The sequence below is a fragment of the Poecile atricapillus genome, chromosome 4 (genome assembly GCF_030490865.1).
Source record: "Poecile atricapillus isolate bPoeAtr1 chromosome 4, bPoeAtr1.hap1, whole genome shotgun sequence".
NCBI lineage: Eukaryota > Metazoa > Chordata > Aves > Passeriformes > Paridae > Poecile > Poecile atricapillus.
The window spans coordinates 15,734,961-15,751,497 of record NC_081252.1 but is presented as its reverse complement, the minus strand read 5'-3'; the positions used below and the strand labels follow the sequence as shown (position 1 = coordinate 15,751,497).

General features: G+C 36.2%; 1 protein-coding gene across 1 annotated transcript in view; it reads left to right on the top strand.

The window, feature by feature from the left end:
• INPP4B (inositol polyphosphate-4-phosphatase type II B) overlaps positions 1-16,051 on the top strand; it is a 309,603-nt gene extending 293,552 nt beyond the window's left edge. The window contains exon 26 of the mRNA XM_058837251.1: positions 10,747-16,051. Coding sequence (XP_058693234.1) covers positions 10,747-10,879 — 133 coding nt within the window. The 3' untranslated portion in view covers positions 10,880-16,051. The remainder of the gene's footprint in view (positions 1-10,746) is intronic.
• The last annotated feature ends 486 nt before the right edge of the window (positions 16,052-16,537 follow it).

The window sequence follows — 16,537 nt, the reverse complement described above, 5'->3', positions numbered from 1 at the left end:
TGTCTAATATTTTGAAGTTATTTCAAAATACAGGGCTTTTCTGGAAAATTGGAACAGTGTTTATCTAAAGTGGGAGCACCACAATATGATGATATACTGAAATGTTTCATAACCTGTTTTACTTCCATTGTGCAAAATAAGCAGTGCTCATAATAGAGTAGAAAAATGCAGTGTAGCAAAGATAACTCTCCATCACATTGAGAGATTTACATGCACTTTCTACCTTCTATGTCCCGTCCTGGGGAAGGAAGGAAACACTGCAACATTGCTATTGGCTTGCTGCTTCTTCAGAAGAAAATAATAATGGCTAAATATTTCCCACAAAAACTTGGATGTTTCCATTTTTTTTAATAAGTTTTGGATTTTTCATAGTAAAACACCCTCTTTTCCCAATTATAAGCATTTAAAAATAGTATCCATTCCACTTACTTGTGATTGCAATTACCACCAAAAGCAGAAAGCCCTATTGCTTGGCAGTTGCATATGTGGCTTGCTGAACATGTGCTTGGGAACATTTGTACTTATAATATCTCAAATCCAGAGACTACAAAGTTTCAGGAATTTACAGATTCTGCAGAAGGTCCAAAGGCATTGTAGTGAAAACTCTGGTGAGAATGTTTCCTCACTACTGATTGTGTGTTTGAGAGAACACAGTCTGTAACGAAAGAAAGTCTGACTTTATAAAAAATTAATATGTATCTGATAGTTCAGTCCAGGTCAGGAAGTAAATTGCCTTTTTTTTTTCATCTGTCAGAGACTTAGCTCATGGTTAAGTGATGCTGACAGTGTAGTGAACTCCTCTTCTGCTCAGGGAGTCCTGAGCGTAGTTCATAGAGCCTTTCCTGGGAGCTGCATCTTTGATCTTTGGCAAACTGACAATTACTGTGACTGCACTGAGCAAAACCATGTCCTTTAGCTCTTTGTAACAGTAAGAAAAATGTAGTGTTATTATAGAGAAGAAGATATTTGCACCTGTGTTATAAATTATTTACTCCCTTCTGCCAGCAAAGTTTTGGGAATGCAGAAGGTAAGCATATGGCCTATTGAATTTTTATCTTTAGTGATCTCATATCTTCTAAAAGTCTTTTTTTTTTTTTTCTTTATACTAGGGGAAAAACAGTATGGGTTTTCATCTGTTCACTCTCCCTCTCAGTGCAGTGCTACTTTTGCTTAAAAAGTTCGTCTGTGCTAATATTGTCTTTGTGAGATACGATCAACTTCTTAACAAATCTGCAGTAGCATTCAAATAAAAATTTCCATACAAATGCAACTTAACAACCAAAGAGAAAAAGTTTGTATTCAGTATATTGTTTAAAAGATTTTAGTTTCAGTTCTTCTCCTTGATTCTAGGGAAAGGAAATTGCTTCCTTCTGAAGAACAGGCTCCAAAACTTTGGCCATCTTCTAAAAAGATACTAAAACAAAACAAGTAAGATGAAAGAATTACATTCACTCCTAATTTCTCATAGAAAGGTTTATTCCTCTAAGTCTTCACATTGTATCTATTAACAGAAAAGTCAGCAAATGCATTCAAGGCATTTAAATGAGCACTTTATCCAACCTTGTCATTTACCCTGAAGGAACTACATGGAAAAAGCAGTGTGTTTCAGATTCAAACAGAATTTTCTTTGCATTTTACAAAGTTCTCTTAAAATCTACCTGCTAAAGAGAAGAGAAGGTGGTTTATTGGTAGTACTGTTTGGGTCCAATTTCCAGGTTGCTACAGTCTGCATATCAGCCTGTGTATTTTTGGCTAGGTTGTTTTGTTTAGCTCCCTACGTAACAAATCAAGGCTACATTTTTTGTTCCTGGTAGTAGCTAAAATCAGATTTAGGTGATTTTTTTTTTTTTTTTTTTTGTGATTGAGGAATCTATATGTGCACAAATTTCCCTTGTATAAATATATCTACATACTGTGTGTTCTGCTCAAAGAACAGCTGGGATCAGAACAGATCAGATCTCAAACTGGCTTTGTGTTTTTTAAAAAATGTATCAGTGTGTTAGGTGAAAGTTTTTAATGAACTGGTATTATTTAGCTGAAAGGGAATAGCAGTTGCCTGTGGTTTATGTCTTACACTTTGGTTAATCCCATTAAGAGACTATGTGGGTTGGTGTCATTAATGAGAAGCTGTCGCATTCCCTCCTTCATATATCTCAAAACTGAAGTTGCAGGCAAAAAAACCCCAGCAAGTCACAACATTCAAATTTAGAATTCCCACTGTTCAGCACCCTCTCCCTTAAAATACCCAAATTAGAGATGCAACATAGATTAAATGATCTTCTGTTTACACCAGCAGTTCTCTGACCTTAATTTTGTCACCCTACACATAAATTTCAACACCTAGAAATGAGTGACAGATTTAAAGCATCATCTTTCACACGTCTGTTAACTAGTGTAGGAAGCCCTTTCTGCCTCTTAAATCAGCTTTGCTACTTGTCCTCAGCATGGGGAAAAAGACTAAAAAAATCTTTGCTGAAAGAAAAAGGATGACTCATGAAGATTTATTTTCATGGTCAACAGAAAGTATTTAAACCTGATTAGACATATGAAACAATTTATCATGCATTTATGTTTTACTGTGCTGTGTGATCTAAATGTATAAACGCATCTTCAGTAAAACTTCCTTGCTGTGACAGAAACAGTCTGGAAACCAGTGTGACTCACTAAGCAATTACGCCAGTACCATAACGTGTCCAACAGTGACAGGTATTCAGAACTTAACTGAAGGCAAAAACTGTGGGGTTTTACTTAGTTGTTTTCCTTCACAAAGATATAGACCACATTTGCTTTAGTTTTGGTTGTACATTGGACTGAATTTCAAACTTTGCAAGAGAAGTTTGTCAGGGAAGATTTTGCAACTTTTTCCTAAGAAATTCCCATATATATGTAATCCTAATACTTTATAGAAAAGTGTCCAGGAAGATTATTAGAACCATATTTTTTGATAGAAAGAGAAATCTTTGTAGAATTGATGTGTAATACTGCAGAGCACTCTTGGTAAACAGCAGAATGAAACAGCAAATACTTTCCTTGGAGTATAGTAGAGGTGGAAATCATGTTTCAAAAGCTGCTCAGCTGTCTTGACAGGTAAAGAATCTCTTCTGCAAACCTATCAGCTTTTCAGTTCTGAAACTAATCTCTCACACAGTCACCACAATGACTTTGCAGGACTTGAAGCCTTTGCCCACACTTGTAAATTGAAAATCACTGTGGGTAGATTCTAGAGTATGATCTCAGTCATTTTATACAGTGAAATTATTAAATGTTTCCTGATACAGTTTTGCCAGATTTAGTGTACTCTCAGGTGATTCCAGGGCAGTTTGGGAGCTGTCATGACCAAGGTACTGTACCCATGTAGCAGTATCTGGTTATCCATTGTGGTAGATTAAGGGACACAGGCACAGAAAGTCAACTTGGTTTTGCTGTTCAGCTGCTGAGGGTGGATTTAACCTGCTGATGTAGGTGTCAGTAGTTTGTAGTGACAAAAATTGTGATTCTAACGGGAATTTTTTCTTTATGTTCCTTATATTTTCACTATAATAATTTTGTCAGTGTTATTTTTTACCACAGAGATACTCTTAATGTTGAAGGAAAAACATTCTTGCAGGCATTCTGTATCAGTCACAAAGGAAAATATTAATTCTTTGGCAATCAGCAGAGATTTCTGAAGTGCTAGGATTAACACTGGTAGAGATGTATATTTTTCAGTAGCATATGTTTTATGCATATTAGATATAGATCTTGAAACTGCTCTTTTTTCATCTATTCTTTGGAGTTAATGGTATGTTAAAATAAGCCTAGACAAATAGTAGGGGTGTTCCTCTGTGGTGAACCAACAATCTGAGAGATATTTCTGTAGCCCAAAGCTGGAGTGAGTTGTGCTATTTTGTTGCTTGCAGCGCAGGGTGTGTGTCTCTTTCACTTGCCCTGGGAAATCCAAATACAGCTAAGCTAATAAAATAGGTTGGAAATTTGCACATTTATCATTATTTTGACTTCAAGGAGAATCCAAACACAGCAGAGCAAAAGAGCAACTGTGTAAATTGAATTTTGACTTCAGCATTCCTTCCAAAGGATCCCTGTCTGTCCATGTGATCACATAAGACAACAGAGTTTTCCTGGATATGGTTGTGTGGCTGTAAGACCAAATGTCTCCTTGCCTGTTATTAAATACTGCTGCAAGAGGGTTTTTTTACTAATCTGTTGCTCTTTACAGAACTGTTATGGCCTGTCCATAGTGTTTAAAATAGTGTTTAAAATCTGTACCTCGTCCACAGCTCAGCCTCCAGTACCTTGACAGTAGTGTCTCTGATCACCTCCTCAAAACTGAATTTTTAGCTCTGGACAGACTCAAACCCCGTAACAGTTTCGAGCTCAAAACCCCAGGTATTTGATTATAGTTGTTTTTCAAGATCTAGGTGTCTTATCATCATGACTGCACCATTAATCTGCTGCTTCATCCAACTCAGTGCTCAAGCCTCATATTACATGATACACTTTCCTTTATATTTCCTAAATAATGCATTAGAAAAGTCACGTGTTATAACCAAACAAGGAGAGAAGAAAGGCGTAGGGGAATAGAGGATGCCAGCACAAGCAACTAGAGTGGGGAAAAACTTGCAGCACTAAAGGTAAACAGGAGGAGGTGGTTTAGTGTGACAATTTGATAAACAGATTTGATAAGCAGTCTGGTTTTTTGGTGTATGTTTAAATAGCAGCTGTCTCTAAATCACTGACTGAATTCCTTAGTATCCTTAGATGTGAGACAGCTCATCAGTTTCAGCAATGCTGGTTGTTTTGAACTGAGATTATAGGATCACGTAAGCAGAAAAAGATTATTGATACCATCTTCTACTTTATTTAGTGCCATGTAGAGTTGAGGGGAAAAAATTGTAAATTATTGACAGCAATGTGCATCAGAAAAAGAATAATTGTAAAGATCATTGATACAGAAGATGTCTCTGCTGGTTCCCTTCCTATATTTTCCATTTGGAAACCATGCAGAACCATTTTTTTTTATTTTTAAAAATTGTTGGAGGTTTATTGTTTCAACTTAATTCAACATAAAATTTCCAAAGTATTCCTTTATATGTTTTATCTAAGTTCTGTTCTGATACCAAAATTCTTCAAGACTAGGCCAAGACGTGTTTATTTCCTTCTGAATTATGTTTTATTCTTCTAGATGTTATAGTGCAGGGGCTTCATAATGGCTAGGAGATGTTCACAAGGATCCCACATTTTCTCTTTGAAAAAGTTAAGGCTGCCTTCTTGAACTGTAGTGCTGCACACTGATAGAGTTGATTATTCTCTGAAGTCTTTCTGTCAACCCCAGTAACACGAATAATGTAGAAACTTGGATGCTTTCATTCCAAAAATTTCTTTAGAGAAGCTGTTTCTTGAAAACTGCTTCTGAATTTTACTTTCTTGAAATAAAAAGAATAGGTAAATTATCAAAAGGGTATAAGACTGAGAACTGTTAGCAATCCTTTTTATTTGAAGAGGTGTCTCTACTATTGTCAGATGGGATTCTAGAGAAGCATCTTACTTTTGCTATTTTTCTGTGTCAGCATTAGAGTTTGACAAGAAAAACACAGCAGGACCAGAAACTACTTGCTTGAATATGTCTGAAAAAAAAGAAAAATTCCCATAAAGTACAAGTGCAGTAGGACATGAATTTAAACTGTAGTTGCCACTAGCACATGGGACCCATGTTGATACAAAGCTGCCTATTTATTCTACTTTAAGAACTTCTGTAGAACAGTTCAGCATTTCCAGTGTCACTAATAACTGGAGATGGAAAAGTTCTAAAAAGAGAAGCATACATCCCAAAGTGTGAAAATCATCTCCAGAAACCTTGCACAGGGACATCAGTGTGACTGATAATCAAAAGCCAGGATGTGCCCTCATATATATATATGCTTGACTCTGTAAGGATTTGAGAGGCTTTTTCCTCACATCACTTTCATCATCTCTGCTTCATTGCTTTGTGGTTCAAACAATTTATCATCTGAATTTGAAAACAACAGAAAATACCTGCTGTTTTGCCTTTGTCTCATTTGATAAGCATGCAGCATTATCCCAATAGGAGTTTAAGATGATAAAACATCAAATGAGATAGAAGGCAGGCTAAAATGGTTATATTGTCATTAACTGACAGCACTCTTGGCTGTTATAATGTATTTGTACTGTGCCATAAGTCTCAAATGAACAATTTGAGGGTAAATGAATAAAAATTGTATGATAGGTTAGTGGGGTGTTCATGACTCCAGATGTTACAAACTTAGAAGCTTTCACTACTTCTGTTAAAATTATTTGTGAAATAGAAACTTGCTGGTTATTTTGGGAGTCTTCTTCTCTTTGCTGTTAAAGTACAAATTGTGATGGAGATAACATCTGAAACGATGGCTGTATCTTCACACCTTAGCATGTAGCTCTGTTCAGGTTGTGCTGTCAGTCAGAAGCCAAATAAATCCAGCTTCCAGGGCATTAGCAGGATTCCTGCTGTTTGCAATAAAACTTCTCCAGGGTTGGACGAGCCAATGTTATGATGCTGACAGCTGGGTGTAGGGCCTTGCTTGTTTAATAGTCGTTGCAGAGGACACTTTAAGGTGTTTTGGAAGGGACTGTCACTGCAGTGCATTGAAAAATATTGTCAGAGCCTAACAAAGTATCTGACCCTGATCAAATACTCCTCTTAAATTAAAAGCTTATTTAGCTATTCTGCTCAGCCTGTTCTTAGGTAGCTTATAATGGAGTTGGACCTTCTTGCTCTGTTTTGAGAATGTCTTATTGAATCACGCATAGAATGATGTGACTAATTTGTAGAACAGAAGTCCCTGTGCATCAGCTGTTCATGGTTGTTTTCCTGAGGGGAAGGTAGAACTTTTTATGTTAAAAGGCACTGATCATTCTTTTTGGCATATCAAAGAACAAATGTACTGTAGGCTTTTCTATTGAAAAAAATAATAGAAAAAATGGCTTTTATCTGCATTTTCATCGTTACACCTGCATAAATCTCACTGATGCTAAGTAGCAATGTAGATAAAAGCCAGTCGCACTGTTGAGATGTGGAGTCCAACCAGAACAAGGTACACCACACAAGTAGGAGGCTTCATCCCTGCAGGAACAACCTGGAAGTGTGTGACTCAGCCTGCTTAGAATAAACCATTGGCATGCAAAGCCAAGGTTCTCCAGACTGATGTACCCCATCAATCTGATTAATGCAGTAGCTGTGCAAACTTACTGAGTGCTCAACTATACTGTTGCCCAGATAGATTTCTCCAGTGAAAAATGTTTGGTCTCTGCATCCATTCAGCCATAGGAGTATGTATAATGTCTGTGATGGAAGACGCACAGGACAAACAGAAATCACCGGACTCTGTGACTGGGAAGGAGGAGATGGGACTACGAGGGTTGAGGTAGAGCTCTGAATTGTGGGCATCATGGGTGTAAGCTGAAACATGCAGGCTCACCTTGAAGAGTAGGAAAGGGTGAGGGGACAGTACAAAAGGGTCAAAGGGGCAAACCTGTGGGATGCTATAGAGATTAAGGAAAAAAAAGGAAACCAAGCAAGTAGCAGGTTCTTAAAAGTATATAGAAATACATGGTGAAGGACAACATTAACTGAGAGCAATACAGTTAGTCCTCACAGCTGATCACAAATGGTAATGTTGTCACTGTGAGCAGAGGAGGAAGGAAGTTCTGTGGATGGACCCTAGGACAGAGGCAGTAACTGGGGAAGTCTGATACAGAAACACAGAATCACTTATTTCAGCGTTGACAAGGCAAATAAATCATGCAATTAGCTTCATTCCTTGATAGTTTCTGAGAGAATATCTACAGTATAGTTTGAGTTCTGCCCAAGTTCTATCCATGGACGCTTGAAATCTGTAGACCAAAAGCAGCAGACACACTGCCACCAGCAATTGTTTTGACCTAGGTGAAAATAGGAGGGATTTTAATTTTGTATCTTTAATTTTGCTATTTAAAATAGTATGTGTTGACCTCTTTATTACTGTAACATACAGATTGAATGTTCAAAGGAAAGAATAAGACTAAGAACTTACTATGGAAGAGAAATAGGGCAAGGAATGGTTTTGATCAACCCTTGCCTAGGATTCCACCTGTAAACCTGCAGTTCTTGCACCTCTCTTGCTAGCCAAGCTTAAGAAATGCAACACTACCCTTTAACGCACAAGTCAGAAAGGTGTGTTTTCTGTAAGGTGATGTGGCTGCTGCTGTCTTCAGGGTAGCCTTTTCATCTTACCTGGAGCTGTGACATTTACTGTTGTACAGCCTCTTTATGTTTGCCAGCGTTTTCTTTCCTGAAAAAAAAGAGCATGCTTGTGATATGTGCTTCTGAAAAGGCACTGTGTGGTCATCTGTATTTGGATATTCTCAAGTCCACAGGAAAAAAAAGGCAGGTTATCTTTTCATTGCTGGATAATTCATAGTAAATAGAAAAATAAAAATCTTACCAGTCCTTCCTGCCAAAAGGAAGTCTATAAACAGGACTCCAGTGAGTATGCAATTAGTCTTCAGAGGGATTGAAGAAATGTAGTTGAAGTGTGAGTAATTCTACTTACTCTTCTACTTACACTGCAAAGGGTACAGCAGGAAAGCCTGGAAGGCAGTGGAAGTATCCCTGTCGCTTCGACTGGACAGTGACCACCCAAGTTAGAGTGATTCAGTAGAACTTTTTTGTAAGCAGATTAGTCCCTTCCTGTGTTGACTGAAGAAGATATAAGGTGATTGACTTACAGTAGTAGAAGTGCAAGCCTTCAAATAAAAATAACTGCTATTGACTTTGAAATGGAGCCACCAGCCCTGATGAATTTTTGAAGTCAATTTACAATCATTTAATACTATTTAGAATAGCTGTTAGTGTGTGGCCTTTTTATTTCTGCCAATAAACTTCATAATAGATATTGAAACAGGACTGAAAAGCCTGTGAGGACCCTGGAGACACTATTTTTTCAGTGTTGCATTGTGACATACTCATGATCTTTTTTTCTTTGCTTTACTTTTTTTTGTTTTAACTTCCTTATTTCATTTCTGTTCAGTGTGTGTGCTCACTTTAGTGATAGTGTGGTTCATTGTGGAAGTTATTTAATGTTCTCTTGTGAATACTACTCCAAGACACCCAGCAGGATTAATATTTTAGTAGCCACTCAGTTGTTTTGCTTCTATGTCAGCTGTAGAACACTAGAGTTATATTGAAAGTACTTAGATAAATCTATTTCCTCAAAATGGCTATGTACTTTCACTTTGTCAAAATACCTGTGTGTTGGCTTTCTTTGCTGCTTAAATGCTGTTCTATCTGTTCCTAACTTCCCCTGTTTAACAGCAGACAAACCCAGGGAGCACTGAATGAATCGGATGATCCCGAAACAGGCTGTCTAACTGATAACAAGCCAACTTCTCGACACTTCTATCCTGTCGCCTTGCTGCTTGTCAGCTCACACTTGCTGGTTGTGTGGCTTATTTTAAGTCTTGCTTTGCTATTAGCCAAATATCAATAAACTCCACTTCTGTTCCTTTATTTTCTACAAACAGCAACAAACTAACCCTAGAAAAAAGGAATTATGTTATAATATTTCTACAGTCTCAAACCCCAAGGATTCACCTTTAAGATAGCAATGTCTGAAATGTACTGTGTTTTCATTCTTTTTTTCTGAACTCCAAGAAATATACTATGCATTGAGTGAATTGATTTGGCCATTCTGTTCATGGTAAAGCTTTCCCACTGTAATTAGCGCAAAGAAAGCCCACTTAGAATGCTGTCACTGTATAGAAATTGTGGAATCCTGAATGCTTGAACCCCTCTTTCCAGAGTAATTAGTCTGACAAAAAAAAAAAAAAAATTAAAAACGAATTTGCAGAACACAAACAAAACCCTAGACTAATACGGCCGGGCAATGGTTTGTGAGACTTACCTTTCGATGTGTTTTTTTTCATTGTTACTAGCTGATGGGATTGTTTTCATTTAATAAATGATTATTACTTTGCTACAACTAACCCTTTTCTGTAGAGTAACTAAATGGAATAGAATAAGTTCTGTTTTGTAATGAAATTAAGCTGTTTGTAATTGTTGCTTTAGTTGCTTTTGCTTTCAAGACACTTTTATATTCTTTTTAACAAAGTCCTGTTTATGTCTTGACTTTGGCACTTGTGACTTTTGTACTGTGTGTGAATGAACACCCTTCCTTTATAAAGCAGAGAGGTGGATTGGGCTGTTTGAAAAGCCATTCTCTCTTTTTTCATTGCAAAGCTGAACATACAGGAAATGAAGCAGAGATTAAACTTTCCTTCACTAGGTCCAGATTTAATAAAATGCCTTATTCCTAGAATGCGCATTTTAGGGCAATGTACACTCGCACATATATAGCAAACAAATTGAAAAAAAATAAAAAGTATGAAAAGGTTTAAAAGGCAAATATATTTCTGGAATTAGAACAAAATGTATCATTAAAGTATTTAATTTTTTTTACTGAAATTTAAACCTCAAGGGCAGATATGTTAGGGGGATGGAAAATCTTATCACCTATTTCTGAGGGCAATAACTGTACTGGGCCTGGCCTTGGATTTAATTTTGTAAGATGTATCATCACTCATGGAAAACAAAAATGTAGAGTTGAATCTTTGTTATTTTTACTTCAACTGTTGCTGAAACTCTGCAATGAACAAATAAAGCATATTTATTTATTCTGTGTTTCATGAAGTTGTACTTTTTCCCCCTTTCACTAGAGAAGGATGCCGCATAGAGAATGTTCTGAAGAATGTCAAATGCAGAAAGTATGCATTCAACATGATACAGCTGATGGCTTTCCCAAAGTACTACAGACCTCCAGAGGGGACATATGGAAAAGCTGACACCTAAGTTTAACAAAAATGTAATCAGGAGCATACATCATGCTAATAAGTGGATAGAGCAACTGCTGTTTATGACATATGAACTGGGAATGTATAACCAGTGGAGGTGTTATTTTTATCAGGTTTTATCATTTTACATTAAAATGAATCTGGGTAGTCATTATGAAATTAATACCATGAAAAAGCAATGGACTGGATATTCTCAAAATCAAATATATTCAACTTATCTTTGTGAAGCTGAAGCTTAGTATGAGTCATAAGCCGGCTGGAATTAGTTTTTGGGGTCATTTGATTGAAGATTAAAAAGGTAAATGACATTTGCTGTAGGAACAGAGATTAGTAATCTAGAAGGTGGTGTTCTGACTCCAAACCAAACCCTGAGATTTGATTTAAGGGGTCTCACTGCTGGAAAGGGTGTTTTCTGGAACCAGCAGGGCACTGAGGTCTTGATCACTAGTGATTGAACCCTTCACACAAATGTTTATGAAAGATTATAATGTTGCTACCTGGGCTAAATATAATTTTGGTAATTACAATTAGCTTCTTTACATAAGCATGGTGACTTCAAAATATATTTTTAGTAATTGCAGACTGTAATTTCAGTCATTCCATTCTGATTCCCTGCAGTTCATTTGGATGTATCACTCTTGGTTTTCTGTACCCTAGCCAAATATCACTTATTTCACTTTCACATAAATCACACTGAAATCAGGGAGATTAATTCCACAAGTAAGGTGAGCTGAATTTTACCTCCTATTTAGTCTAAACACTTAAAAGTAAATTTTATTTAGTGGTTGGAAAAATAAGTTGTATATACAGGAGTTAATGTATCTTTAGACTATGAAAACATGTATGTTATTACAAAGCCTAAAATAAATGTTAAGAGCAAGCTGCTGTACTAGAACTAGTTAGCCGCTGCAGCTGATTTATACCAAATTTGTAATGCTGCACGTAGACACTCTAGGATGAGGAACTATCATCTTTAAAAATGAACATTAATGCTCTGCCAGCTTGTGTTAGTCCTGAAATTTGTCTTGCAAAGAACATTTGTGTTTTCTAGTTGTATCTATTTATTACCTTCTTCTGCCTCCCAGAGAGAAATACAATTTAACACTCCCAAGTATTCACTGGTTACTGACCTTTATGTAGTGCATTCTTTTCATACCTAGAGCAGAAGTATGAGAAATTTATCCTAATGAAACTACCCTGGGCATTTGAGCATCTGTAGGAAATTGTAATTGCCATGGATAAAGAAGTAAATGTTTGCTTACTCCTATGGAAGTCAAAGAAATCTCTATGCACCATGAGTTGTAATTTGTTCTTTTTAATCCATTAATGTCCATTACTGGGTATAAATCTGTAACTATAATGGAATATTAGAGCCTGATTCTGCAAATTCTATTTGGGTGATCCCATGGAACTGATATATCATCTGGCTAAAATTAAATCCATCTTGTGTGGTTGATCATCTTGTATGTAAGATCAGGTTTTGGAGTTTGTAGGAAAATGTCAGAAAGAGATCCTTGTTCTAATATTCATTGACTTCAGTTGAGCCAGAAATTCACCTATAAAATATATTAATTAATTGTAACCTTTTGTTCAAACAAAATCAGGTAATGTAAATAGTGTTTTGGTGCATTCGTTTTTATTTCTATTATATAATGTGCTATCATTAATTGCTTCCTTGATCTTGGAATGTATTCAGTAGATGTCAGAAGAGTTGGCAATACATCACAGATAAGCTCAGACTGATGAGAACATAATACCTTGGTTTCTTCTTGTCATGTACCAGTAGAAGTGGACAATACTCACTGGGTGGCTGGATATGTGCATAAATTAGTATTTAGGTCTATGAATATAATGTAAGTCATCTATATGAAACTTTTTTTGTGGATTTATGGAGCATAATCCTTTCTAGAAAAGGAGTGCTTCCTTCTGTCAGGCTACTGCACTAGCCTTCAAAATATACATGTTTATTATTAGCTTAAAAAGCCCTGCATGTGCAGTTTCCTCCTGGATCTCTGAAATTCCTCATGGATCTTTGAAATAACCCCCAGGTATGCAGTAGCGAATGTCAACCATTGTAGAGCATTATGAAACTATCTGTAAAAATCTCAGTGGGGATGGTGTTCCCTGCTGGGTGCTATAGGTACCTAGACTTCTTTATGAGTCCCTTTGACATTCTGTCAAGTTAAAAATATGAAATTTTCTAGATTTTCTTGTCAGGAAAATAGTCTTTCAAGATTTTGCCTCAGCATTTTAATCCTACCTGGGCTCTAAATTGCCATTGTCACTACTGTGTTATTTTTGTGGTGAAGTTGTTTTTCACACTGAAGCCATGGATTTGATGAGGAAAAAGAAAAGATGGCACTGGATTATGGTCCTTTTTTGTTTTAGCAGCCATTCACAGTATGTTCTTGTGAAATTAAATAATCTCTTATTTACTAAAGATAATTAAGACAAAATCCCAAACACATCAGTGGGCTGCAGTGAAACTTCACTATGCTTGGTCTGTTACAGAAGAGTTGGCTGGGTTTTGTGCTAAATAAGACTAAGTTTTTCTCACTAATTTTTGGACTGGAACATCTTTTTGTAGGTCAGGAGAGCTTTGTAAAACCTGCTGAAGTGCTCCAAGTCTCCTGGAAAAGCCTCATTGCTTCAGTACCAAAACAGGCCCAAATGTTTTGTTTGATCCACTGCCTGCTGGGAGATACTGTGGTCCCTGTGGGAAAAGGCTGTGCCACCAGCTGAGTTGTCAGCTGACCATGGATTCAAAGTCCATGGGCTTTCTGGTTTGCCTTTTATGAAGAAGCAAAGAGGTGTTCGCTGCAGGTTGATGATTGCATTATTTCGAGTACATTTACCCTTTGTGCAGCTGCTTCCAGCCCTGTGGGTTGTTTGGATGCCTAACAGAGGAGTTAAATCATCCATGGGGTCTTGCACATGATCTTGTAGCTCACTGTGGCTATCAGAGGAGTAAAACTAAAGAGCTTAAGTTTTATAAGCAAACTACATTGTTTTTTTGTAGAGGGATAAGGTAAGCATCGTGATTTTGGTAGTGGCTCCACAAAAACTGTTCCATACCTGCTCTCTTAAAACTTTAGCAAGGTATAAAATAATCTGCTTTTAAGGGAAGACAGTTCTCAAGGGCTAAAAGATGAAAATTCAAAAATACATCTGTCATCTAAAGCCAAGTCTTGTCTTACAGAAGATATTTGTAGAAATCAAATCAGGATCTGTCTTGAGGAGTGCCGAAATAAGGGCTTCTAGCTTTCAGTATTTGTACAATGCATCTCATACACTTACATGGGGGTTTTGTAACTACACAGAGTAGCATCTAAATAGAGAGCTAGTCTAAAATACCTAAAAAAATAAGGAAAGGAATATTAAAGTAATTTTTTCCCAGAAATGTTTGTAATATTGTTATAATACTTAATGCATAACATAACTATATGACATTAAGCAGGCAGATCTTTTTTTCTTTTCTTGTCTTTTGAGGAATTTAAAATATATTCTGTTTAATGTTTTTACTTTGGCTTTTATGGAGAAATTAGGAAACAAAAAATTTTTATTATGTTATCTGATTTTTGTCTATGTGAAGCTGTGTATTTTGATGGTATCCTAGTAATGTCTGTGTTATAAAAAAAAATAATTTAGGAGGACACAACTGAAACAAAATATTAACTAAGAAGTAGCCTTAATGAAGCCCTTTGCAATGTTAATTTTTGTACTGTCTGAATTTTGCCATTACATAAGTGAAATGAGGAAATTAACAAACAATTTTGTGTCTAAATCAATCTTTCCTGATGAAATTTCACTTAGTTGCAGTGGAATGAATTGTAATTGTATTCTAAATCTTCACTAGTAATTTGGGTATAAAGAAATGAAACACTTCATTTTGAACCTTACTCTATAATGTCTATTAAAAGTTTCAGGGAAAACTTTTTTTTATTTCTAGATTAAACACAATTTCCAACAAATGCTATAGTCCATTTAAAAAAAAGCAGACAATGCACTGAACGTCAACCAGTGTAATAAAGAAAGCAATTGCATTGAAAACTATGCAGCAAATTTACTTGTGTAAATTGATGTATGTAATTGGTTAACAGTCTTAAACATATATTGTGTCAGTTGGTTATGTTGTCAACTTGAAACCTATATCCTTGATATCTATATTTATGCTTTATTTTATTATAAAGAAGTGTACTGTATATGGAATGATGAGACATGAATTTGCATCTTACTTTTCACTTCCTTGCAGCTTAAAAGCAGATGTTTACAATGAAAATGCTTTAAAGTAATTTGCTGCTCTTGAAAACACAAACTTACCTTGTATATTGCACGTTTACAAAAAAAAAATAAATAATACAAATGCTTTTTTAGAGAGAGAAAAACAACTTCACAGACTTCAGTCCTTAAAACATTGCTTTTTTCCCTTAGTCATGCAACACCTCACCTGTTTTGTTGCCAAGCATTTGGCTTGCACTTTGCAGTATTCAAACATTTATTTCCTCTTTCTTCCATAGCATTTGCTGAATAAGAAATATAACAACCATGACTATCAGCATGATACTCATGATCCAAGGTTAAAAATTTAGGATAAATAAACTATAAGACACTTGTGAACCAGTGTCTCCCTGTTCCAAAGACCTGAAACCTAAGGCGCAGGATTTGTGTGCTGTGCTGACTGGGAAAAAGAGTTACAGTAGGAGTCTAACTATGATAAAAAAATGCCTTGGACATGCCAGGTTCAGAGTGGTGAGATTTGAACCACACTGCTCTTACTTAGATCTCTTAACTGTTGGCAGTGGTGTTTGGTTACTCTTTCCATGCATGCAAAGTGCTTTAAAAGTTTTCGGCACTTCTGTTTATGAATGGTCTGACTTTAAAACTTCTAAAATCCCAAATTACTTTAGTACTTGTTTTCCTTTTGTGTAGCTGTCCTCTGTGATTTTCCCGTCTTGCATTCTCAAGCACACAGGGCTGTGTATAAGTAATATTAACAGGACTTTGGTCCACAGCCTGTGTTTGTCCAGAGAAATGAAGCACACCTATAGGAATTCAATGCTTTTTATATTTCAGGATTTTTCATTTTTTTGTTTCACTGCTGTCTGTAAGCCATGTCCATTGTACACTATGTGTATATTTTTATTTAAATAAATGTAATGTTTATTTTTTATGTTTCTGACTTTTTTTTTTGTTATACATTTTTCATTGTCATTGTGGTGGTGTTGCCCAGAGGGAGGATTGTCCATGCTGATGAGACTGTGCTCCCTCTTAAAGGAGTTGGTAGAAGCCCACTCACAGGTCTTGTCAGCACTAGGAGAAAGGATTTAAGAGAAGTTCTGATACAACAATTAAAAGCCTTCAATGGGCAAAAATTAATAGTTCCTATTCTTCTTAGTCTTATTAGTTCCATATAGTTTTCATCTCAGAACCAGGTGGGTCATGCATTTTTTATTTCAAAGCAAAGAAAACATTCACATACCCATAAGGAAATCCCTTTCACATAACTGTTGATCTGTAATTCAGGTGGGATCAACACCTTTCATAATGAAGACTTTTAAAAAGGTGATGTGTCTTGCTTTGTCTGGTAATGCATCTTCACCATCTCAGTGATGGACCTTGGGAAATAGGTATGGGTTACTTCTGTGCTGTTTTTTTG